The sequence below is a fragment of the Capra hircus genome, chromosome 10 (assembly GCF_001704415.2).
Source record: "Capra hircus breed San Clemente chromosome 10, ASM170441v1, whole genome shotgun sequence".
Taxonomy (NCBI): domain Eukaryota; kingdom Metazoa; phylum Chordata; class Mammalia; order Artiodactyla; family Bovidae; genus Capra; species Capra hircus.
In genome coordinates, this window is record NC_030817.1 from 33,423,384 (window position 1) to 33,434,395 (window position 11,012).

At 41.2% G+C, this 11,012-nt stretch overlaps 1 protein-coding gene across 2 annotated transcripts in view; it reads left to right on the plus strand.

Moving 5' to 3' along the window:
• C10H14orf105 (chromosome 10 C14orf105 homolog) overlaps positions 1–9,593 on the plus strand; it is a 30,890-nt gene extending 21,297 nt beyond the window's left edge. The window contains exons 4-6 of one of the 2 annotated variants that reach the window (XM_013967205.2): positions 5–103; positions 1,055–1,214; positions 8,424–9,593. In XM_013967205.2, the coding sequence (XP_013822659.1) occupies positions 5–103; positions 1,055–1,214; positions 8,424–8,653 (489 nt within the window). In that variant the 3' untranslated portion in view covers positions 8,654–9,593. Of the gene's footprint in view, position 1; positions 104–1,054; positions 1,215–8,423 lie in introns of both variants that reach the window. The other variant, XM_005685907.3, reaches the window with a different exon arrangement.

Genomic DNA, 11,012 nt, shown 5'->3' on the forward strand with positions numbered 1-11,012 from the left:
GCAGGAACTGGAAAAGAAGATGCAGACTCTAATGTATCCTTCTGGGAAAAGACAATATTTACATAAGATGCAAATGCTGGAAATGAACCGGAAAAGACAAGAGGTAAATATGAGAAGAAGAGTCATATTTACCAAATGTATGCTACATAATCGCTGTCGTGGCACATGAATATGTTAAGCATTCATCTCCAGACCTTACCTAGCATTTTAAATTTAGTTACTGCAGCCAGTGTTTCCTCTACTGGGATTGAGAGGAAAACATCAGGATCCCTTCTGCTACCAACTCTGTGGAGTCTTTTCTCTGTGTTCCATCTGTGTTCCAGATGCAAGGATGCATCTGTGTCTCAAGTTTCCCTTTTTATTAACTGTTTCTTCTACCACATTTTGGCTCCAGCAGGAAAATGAGGTTAGACAATTTTTCCTGGTTTAGTTAAAAGGACAGAGGGTGAATTTGTCTTTATTTTGGTACTTGTACCTAATGAGCAAACATGCCTGCATATTTAATCATTCAGCTGTGTCTGACTCTTGGTGATCCTGCGAACTGTAGTCAGCCAGACAATTCTGTCCGTGGAATTTTTCAGACAAGAATACTGAAGTGGGTTGCCATTTCCTCCTCCAGGGCATCTTCCCGACCCAGGGATTGAAACCTAGGCATCCCTCTATAATTTAAATCATAGAGTCATTTGATAAGGAAGATCTCTTGTAATAAACCCCTTTCCAATCATGTTTCCTATAAATGTCATATTCCAAATTCCTCACTGTAGTGAATAAGCCTGAAGTTCCTGTTTTCTTCAGTTCCAAATGTATCAGATGGCCTGTGGAGAAATGGTATTACAAAGGTCCTCATCATTTTGAGACTACCAGCATGCTCCTGTTTCTCCTAACAAACTTGCACATGAAGAAAGTTTCCATATCTTTTAAGAGGAAAAAGAGAACCATGTTCTATGTATCTGTCTACAGATAGATGTACAATTTGTAAAGCGCCTGATTAGTTGACCTATTCTGGTGAAGGTAGTGTGAGGGGAGGACACTAACACTAGCTGGTCAATTTCAGGCCCAAGTTGAACTGAAGGAAAGTCTTCACAAGGAGGCAAGAACTAATAAGCAGAAACAGAGGGACCATAAAGCCAAGAAAATCCTTCAAAGCATCCCAAGAAATGATGGTGGTGACTTTCTAACCTTGTTGCCTGATGAAACCTTGAACAGAAGTCTAGGTGAGTCACATAATTTTTTTAGTAAATAATATATCAACTGTTTTTAAAACTTCACCAAATAAATTTCTGATATGGACTGGGAAAGCACAGAGCTGCCCTTGGGTCCCTGTTACTATTTTATCTCCTGGAATATAATGAGCCCGTTGTCATGTAGTTTGGGATGGCCAGAAGAATAAGACTTCAGCGCTGCGGTGAGATCTCTTTTTAGAAATATACGGTACTTTACATGCATGATTGCAATCCTTGCACCATCCCCAGGAGGAGAAAAAGGGCCTCATCTTGTGCTTACAAACAGAGAAGCACGTGGAGTTATCAATACATTAAACAGTACATTGGTATCAGCTAGTCTGGCACCACATGCAAAGACTCTTTCCTCAACCACTCTCTCCCCTGCAGCCCTCTTCCCACACTCGATGTCTAACACTCCATCCAGCATCACCATCCTCTTCAAACTTGATCATGCTGCCTCAGCTGTCTCAGTGGGTGTGGCCTCTGTGCTCTCCGTCACTCAGGCCAGAGATCTGGCCCCTTTCCAGCCCTGCTGCCCCCTCTCCCAAAAGATGGTCAGTCACCTAACACTGATTATGCCCCCAACCTGTTCCCCATGCCACCCTTAGGTCAGCCTGTCACACCAGGGCCGTTGCCATAGCCCCCTGACTGCACTCCTACCTCAGGTCCTACTTTCCTGCCATCAACCCTTCACCTCAGTGGTCCCCAGACCACCAGCACCAGCATTACCTGGGAACCAGTCAGGGCTCCAGGCAGAGCGACAGAACCAGAAACTAGGGAGGGGGCCCAGCAGTCTAACAACTCCTCATCTCCCCCCATGATTCCAGCACCCCTACAGTTGAAGAACCACTGCTCCACTTGGTGATCAAAGTGTTGTCCACACACCAGCAGCATCTAATCACCTAGGAGTTGATTAGAAGCATAGAATTTCAGGCCCCATCCCAGACCTACACAATCAGGACCTGCATTTTATCAAAATGATTCTCAAGCACAATAAAGTTCTAGAAGCACTGCACTATTACCAGGATAATCTTATGAAATGCCAATCTGACCATATCACTCTTCTGCTTAAAAAAGAATCTTTCAGTGAGTCTCCATCAGCCTGAGGACAAAGCCTGAACTCCTTACCCTGATACCCTAAGCCTTCGGAGTCTGTACACTGCCTACCTTTCTGGCTTCATCTCCTACTATTATCATGCCCAGTTCCCATACTCCAGCCAGGCCAGGTTGCCCAGTGGCCCCAGATGGCTCTGTGATTTCCAACGGACATTTGTATTCACAAACTCTGTGCTGTATCACCCCATCAATTAGAGTCTCGTTAAATTTTCACTGTATGTACTCTCCCAGAGCAAGCCCATCACTGCAAATACAGGTATTGTTCACACACACAGAGCTTGCTGTGCTCTGGGCCAATCCCTTGTCAGCAATCCTGAGCACTGAGAGAGCAACAGAAATGCTGGCTGTTTCTCTGGAGGTCCCGAGCTTCTACGATGCAGTCCAGGTGAAAGAGATACTGCCACTGCTCGGGAAAACAAAATACCTAATCAACAAGTTAATTAAATAAGAAAAAGCTGAATAACTGAAAATCTACTTGGAGCATCTATCTAACCTATACTCCCGAGTTGCAGGATGAAATCTGGTGTGTAGTCACATAGATGAACAACTTTTACCATTTACAAATATTGGCAAAACCACCAAGAAACATACCTCAGCTAAAGTTGAACACTTTGAGTCATTGCTTGAGATTAGGCTGGGGCGGGGGGGGGGGGGGGGGGGGGTGGGGGCGGGGAACAGCCAAACAACAATGCTGGCGAAGTCTTTGGAAGACTGTGTCACATGGAGAAGGAGGGGTTCTCCTCTACCCTCTTGATATATATATTTTTTAAACTGCTTCATTTTGTTCCAGCTAAAGTTTGTGAAGTGCTTACTCTAAGCCAGGCAAAATGGTCCACGTTTAACATGAATTATCGCATTTAAGCTTCACACAACCTCTAAGGCAGGAGTTACTATTAGCCCCCACGTGACAAATCAGGATTCAAGGCCAGGTCTTTCTGACTCCAGAGGTTGCACTCCCACCCACCCCCTCGTTTAGCCTCATCAGGACTCTGGAGGCCCAGAGCTCTGCCCAGGACAACCTTGGGAAAGTCTGCAAATGCAGTTTGTGATTCCCTCCACCCTGTCTCTCAAAAGCAGACTTCCCTCTGCAAAGCCTACAGAACTCACCACTCTGCAGGCACATGTTCAAGCAGTGATTCCTTTTTACTTATCCTCAAGCAGCATCTTTGATTTCTTTCTTTGCTTCTGAAAGCAGTTTACTTTGCTTTCTCCTAAAAATGGAATGTAGCCAGATCATAGATTTCCATGGGCATTCTACTAGTCAGGGTCTGGTACCTCTTCACCTAGCTCCTCTTATTTAAGGCTCTATTTGTTCATTTTTGTTCCCTCTTTTGGAAGGGAGGATGAGAGTTTCAGGTCCCTTGTGAGGTTAAAAATGAGTTTTTATTTTTCCTGCTGCTTCTTTAAAATGAAATCATGCATGCTTTGCTTATATTTTACATACACTTACATAGTAAGTTACATGTGCTGCTGCTGCTGCTAAATCACATCAGTCGTGTCCAACTCTGTGCGACCCCACAGACAGCAGCCCACCAGGCTCCCCCTGTCCCTGGGATTCTCCAGGCAAGACTACTGGAGTGTGTGGCCATGCTATCTGTGTAATATGTAATGATACATGACTTACACAAAGTGAACATCACCCTTTTAGGCAGGCAATTCTGCGAGTTTTAACATATTAATGTGGCTGCTACGCTTTCCAGAAGCCATGATATGACTCTAGTGAGGAGAAAAAGCACTGGGCTTGTAATCAAAATCCTTTATTTGAATCCTGACAGTACATTACTCAATGTAAGCTCTGTGGGAGCCAGGAGCTTTTCTTATTACTAGGACAGTACCAGGTACATAGTAGCCTCTTGATAAATATTAGCTATATATTTGTTCATATAGCCTTATCTACAGAAAGATTGTAGCTAACTTCCAGTTGTCTAACCTCTGTGAATCTGTTTCCACATTTGTAAAACGGGAATAAAACATTGTGTCTACCATGCAGAGTTTATGTAAATTTCAAATATTATGTATAAAGATGCATATAAAATGTAAAGTATCACATGAATATGGACAAAACTGAAGAAATATGAAACTGATGTCTTACAGCAAAAATGAGATATGCTTCAGGGGAAGTGTCACTCTACATACATCATTTGAATGTCACCTTCACAGTTCTTGTCTTACCTGGTCACTTGTACTATTATTTACTTAGTATCTTGCTTAGTTTTATTTTTAAAATTTCTCTTTGCTTGTATCAGCTGTGACCTGAAATTCTCATCCTCCTTTCCAAAAGAGGGAACAAAAATGAACAAATAGAGCCTTAAATAAGAGGAGCTGGGTGCAGAGGTGCCAGAACCTGACTAGTAGAATGCCCACACAAGTCTATGTTCTGGATATATTCCATTTTTAGGAGAAAAAAAATGGGTTATGGGTTTGATAGTGGCAATAACATTTTTCTAAAATACATATTATAAAATACATAACCATAAAAAATTTTTACTATTTTGTCCAATCCTTGTACTACCTAAATCATTCCCTATTTTTCCCCACTGGCCTCTGTTTCTTTCCTCTCTCAAGATTAACTTTTTTAAATGATTATTTATTTGGCTTCACTGGGTCTTAGTTGTGGCACATGGGAATCTTTAGCTGCATGTGGTATCTAGTTTCCTGACCAGGAATCAAACCCAGGCCCCCTGCACTGGAAGCACAGACTTTTAGCAACTGGACCACCAGGGAAGTCCTGTCTCTCTCCAAATTTATTTTGAAGTATCAATAGGATACACTTTCCTCTACTTTGCTCACCCAAAATCTATTTAGGTTTTAAACATTGTATTTCTCTCTTTTAAGTCTAGCAACCATAAAGAATCCAACAGGGATTTATCAAAGTGTAACAAGTATAAGATATCTAGCTAAGAAGTCCTCAAACTTTAATGCTTTCTATACAAAACTTTGCATACAGTGCTTTTGCTAGTGACTTAAGGGATTTTCAAGGATAATACTGAACGTGTGACTTTTGCCTCACACGCTAACTGAAACATCTTCACACCAAGAGTGTGGGGAGACTCAAGCTATCGTTAGTATTACATCAGATTCCACCATTACCAGTCTCTTCTTGTTTCTAATTCCCTGCCTCTGCTGCTGCTGCTAAGTCACTTCAGTCGTGTCCAACTCTGTGCAACCCCATAGACGGCAGCCCACCAGGCTCTGCCATCCCTGGGATTCTCCAGGCAAGAATACTGGAGTGGGTTGCCATTTCCTTCTCCAATGCATGAAAGTGAAAAGTGAAAGTGAAGTCGCTCAGTCATGTCTGACTCTTAGTGACCCCATGGACTGCAGCCTACCAGGCTCCTCTGTCCACAGGATTTTCCAGGCAAGAGTACTGGAGTAGGTCGCCAGCGCCTTCTAATCCACAGAAAATCCTTATTCTCAGTCTGAGTGATATTTCTAATATTCTGGGCTCATCTGTAGAGCAGAGATGATTGACAGCTCCAGGCCCCAATGAATGAAGCCTTCCCCAGATCCTAGTTATCAGTATTTCCCACCTTCCAAGATTCTCTGATGGCTCACTTGTTCATTCCTTTATTTACTCATTCAACAAATATTTACTGAACTGGGTAGGTGTGGTACTTACAATAGCACAGACAATGAACAAAAGAAAGTCCGATGAGAATATAACTAGAGACCTAATAATCTGAGGAGCTGGACAGTTTCTATGAGAAAGTGGCATTTAAGCTGAGATGGAAGTAGCTGAACGATGGGAGCAGGTGAGCACATGAGTGTGATGTCCAAGTGCTGGGACATCCAAAACTGTGGTCAGTAACAGCATGTACAAATGCCCTTGAGTGGGAAGGAGCCTGCCAGATTCTAGACACCAGTTAGAGAAGAGAGATTCAGATGGAGAGTGACTGGAGATGGCTCTGGAGGCACAGTGAGAGACCAGTGCATGCAGGGTCTTATAAATCATGTCAAATAAAGACTTTGAACTCTAACTTAAGATTCAATGGGAAGCCACTGAAAGGGCAGGTTAGTGAACTAACAGGTTTATATTTCAATATTACTCTGCTTGAACTGTGGTGAATGGATGGGAGAGAAATGCAAAAGGATGTGGGGAGACAGGTTAGAAGTACACAGCAGTAGTGCAAGAGAGAGGTGGTGTCTAGACCAGGATAGATGGGTGACAATGAGGAGGGAGAGAGAGAGCAAGATACAAGATATGTAGCCACAAGTTAGAGAAGAGAGATTCAGATAGAGAGTGACTGGAGAGGCTCTGGAGGTGTGGTGAACACCTGGTGGTGAATTATACGTAGGGCATGGAGACAGTGAGGTGGCCAGGAGGTGCTGGGGCAAAGGCAGGACCATGTGCTAGGCTAGGGTAACAAGGAGAAGAAGTAGGTTTAAGACAGAAAAAGAAGATGAAGCCGACATATCGCCAGGAGACAGGAGGAGTCCAGTTGTACAAAAAAAAAAAAGTATATTTCAGGAGACAGATCAGGACTGTAGGCATAAACTAACTATAGTTTCTGTCACTGCTATGTATATAAACAAAGCTCATAAGTACAACATTCAAGGGGAGAACAGGGTAGCCCCTCAGTGAGGCTGAAAGGAAACTCATGAATCACAAGGCATGAATCCTCACATTGAAATGTTTGATTATCCTTTGTAAAAATATGCAATTTCAGACATCAAGGGCTTAAATAAAATATGCCATACAATTTGATAAACAATGATTATTCAGAAAATATCCAGAAAGTTGTGCCTGATTCTGCCATAGGGGGAAATCTGGACTTTGACCTAGGATGATTTTCCAAACTTGAAAATGGTCACTAAGATTTTTTTTTTTTTCCTTAAAATCCACCTTCTTTAAATAAAGCTGTGTGTGCTGTTCTGAAGTGTATTCTAAAAGGGTATTGGGTACTACTTTAAAAAAAAACCAGAAGTAAAGACATATGTGTAAAATCCAACACCAAAAAACAAATCTATTCCCCAAAGAATAGATGGTAAAATAAATGCCTGACCCTTTGAGCTCTCTAGTTCTGTAGGTCTAGGATGCAATGCAGGCTACTGTGTTTCTAAAAGTCTCCATAGTTAAATCTGATGCGAAGGCAGAGCTGATTGAGGGTTAGGAAAATGGAATAGTGTATGCCTAGGACATAGTAGATGTTCAATAAGTAGCTCCAGGCAACATCATCTGTGCAATACTCTTGCCAAAACAATTTAACCTTAAGTTAATCATAAGGGAACAATCAGAGAAAGCCTAAATTTAGGGTCATTCTACCAAATAATTGATGCTGTGTTCTTTCAAATGTCAGTGTTAGGAGAAAGGAAGGTAATGAAGAAAAGGAAGAAAACATCCAGGAAGAGGAGGGGGAAAATAGTAAGAGACAGGGGAGGGCAGAGCAAGAGACAAGGAAGAGGAAAAGGAGGAGGGGAAGAGATGGGGAGAGAAGAAAGGAGTGAGGAAAGGAAGGAAGGAGAAGAGAAGAAAGAAAAGGATGGGAGGATGTTCTTGAATTAAAGGAGACACAGCGATAAGAAAATGCAACACGTATTCCTAGATTAGATCTTGTACTTAAAAAATACAATGCAATCAGCCAAACAAAAAATAGTTACAAAGAGCATTACTGGGGTAAGCATGGATATTTGAATACAGACCGGATATTAGAAAAGAGCATTTTATCAATGTCGTATATTCTAAGTGTAATAACTGTACTGTGATTATACAGGAAAATTGCCCATCTTCTTAGGGGATTTGTGGTGCTCTATCTGGAAGGAAGTGACTCTGCAACTAATTCTCAAGTGGCTCAGCTCAAGACACGTTTGTGTGTGTATACACATATACATATTGTGATACAATGTTGATGAGCTGGAGTATACAAAAGTATATTGTACCATCTTGTGATTTTCAGAAGATTAAAAATTTTTATAAATAGCAAGAAAAGCATTTTAAATGCTTACAGAAACACCAGGTGAAATCCTTTATGTATATATGTGTAGGGGGGTGTGTAGATTATTTTGTATTCATAAAAACCTAAGCTTAAACAAATACATCATTGTCTGGGGTAAAAATAAATTAAATGGACTTTCAATTCTTTGTAGGAAGTACACAGAATGCGGAATTTCTGGAACATCAAGCAAGGAATGACCACTGTCCCAGGAAAATTGGCAAAATGGAAATATGGCTCCGTGAACAGGAGGCCCATGGAGAGCTTCTCTGGGACAGCTCCAGCTCTGACTCAGATGAGTCGGGGAAAGTAGAGAAAAAAAAAAGAGCACTGGTGAGGACCAGGACAGAAAGAATCCAACATTTTGATGAGTTTTTTGATTAAGAATAATAATAGTTAATACTATTCACTAATCTAGTTACTGAATGTATTGGAAGCTTTCTTTCCTTTAAAAATTCCTCAAGGTAGTATATGAACTATTCTGAGGACACCAATTCACTTTCTTTTCATTTGAAATCCTAAGATTAAAGGTGTGAGATATATTGTTAGTGTATTAGTACCATATAACCCACTGCCTCAAAACTTAGGGACTTAACTAGCAGCCACGTATTGTCCCACTTTTCTGTGGGTTGCTGGGCTCGGTTGGGTGGTTCTACTGTTGGTCTCCTTTGAAGCCTTTCACACCATGGAAGCTGGATGGCAGGTAGGACTGGAGTCATCTGGAAACTCAAGAAGGACACTGACACAGCTGGAGTTCGCCCCCACTCTGTATCATCCCAGAGCCTCTTTACATGGATTTCCCGAGTGCCCTTAAAAGGGTAGTGAATTTGCTCTTATGTCAGCCCAGGGCTCCCAAAAGCAGATGTTCCCAGAGGAGGGAGAGAAAGCTACCACTCTTAACTCTAATCCAATCATGAACCCCACACTCTGTTGACTACTATAAGTCATAGACCAGGTCACAGGCAACGAAAAAGGGGCTATGCAGAGCAGCAATTTCAAAGTCTATTGGGGTCTACCTACTGGGGTCTTTCAGGTCTATTGGGGTACACCTTTTAGACATGGCACTCCACCATATCTTTAAAAGCAAATCATATCTTCTAAAACAAACAGATGACAGAGTAGATTTAATAGAAATAAAAATGACTTTCTAAAGAAAATCACAGGATGCTGCATTAGACACTAGCTCATTTAAGTCACTTTCTTTTGAGTTATAAACTTTTTATCTCAGAACAAAGAGGCTATAGGAAAAATGTAAAGTTATGAAATTAGATGCTTGCTCCTTGGAAAGAAAAGCTATGACAAACTGAGACAGCATATTAAAAAAGCAGAGACATCAGTTTACTGACAAAGGTCCATATAGTCAAAGCTATGGTTTTTTCCAGTAGTCATGTATGGATGTGAGAGCAGTACCATAAAAAAGGCTGTGTGCCAAAGAACTGATGCTTTCAAACTGTGGTGCTGGAGAAGACTCTTGAGAGTCCCTTGGACAGCAAGGAGATCAAACCAGTCAATCCTAAAGGAAGTCAACCCTGAATATTCATTGGAAGGACTGATACTGAAACTCCAATACTTTGGCCACCTGATGCGAAGAGCTGACTCATTGGAAAAGCCCCTGATGCTGGGAAAGATTGAGGGCAAAAGGAGAAGGGGGTGGCAGAGGATGAGATGGTTAGATAGCATCATGGACTCAATGGACATGGATCTGAGCAAACTCCGGAGGTAGTGGAGGACAGAGGAGCTTGGCATGCTGTAATCCATGGGGTAGCAAAGAATTGGACACAACTTAGCAACTGAACAACAATAAAAAAATGTGTGGAAGGTCATTGTGAATTAAAGCTCAAAATTAAATGGAGATCTCTTAGATTATGATACAGACCTTAGAATTTTACAACAAGACACTTAGAAGTGTTCAATCCAAAAGTTATATTCTCAAAAATTAAGATTTTTCAACCTTTTAAACAATCTGCTCTATTCAGATTTTACCAGTTAATGCACTCGTGTGTGCGTGTGTGTGTGTATTTATTTCTGTGCAGTTTTATCACATGTATGGATTCATGCGAGCGACAGCATGATCAGACACAGAGCAGTTCCATCACTAGAATCCCTTGTGCTATCTAAAGCCCCTCCCCAAAGTAAATTTTCAGGCAATTTCAAGAACTTCTTTTGTATAAAACTAGACTCCACTTTTAGCAACACCTAAAAATATTTTAAGCATCCAGAAGCCTCTAAGAATTCAGTGAACTTTAAAAGAAAAATTCTGTTTTAAGCTTTCTTTAGGAAACTTCCAAAACAAAAATAGTAGAGAGAAACACGCCCTAACTTTGACATTCAGTACATTCAGATCAGTCACTAAGAAGATGAAAACTTCTGTGTCAGGGGACAAACACTCATATTTCTTCCAAGGACAGAAGTCAGTTAATTAGGTCATCTCTGGGCATTTTTACTCCCAGTTCTTTCCAAGTAGTATACTTTTCCTTTGGTAGGTAGAAAGCATATTTCCTGCAAAGGAATGGATAGATTGACCATTCAGCCTTTTTGGAAAAGTAAGACCCTTTTTTGTTGTTGTTGTTAATTGAAGTACAGTTTAGTTTCAAGTGCAGAGTTTTTTCCTACATCTTGGAATTTACACAACTAAATGGATAACATAAATTAGGCATTGTCTTGAGATATAGGAACTAGACATATATGTGTACTGGTGAGGATGCCATGGCTCAAAGTATTTCTTGAACTTCAGAGAATGTTA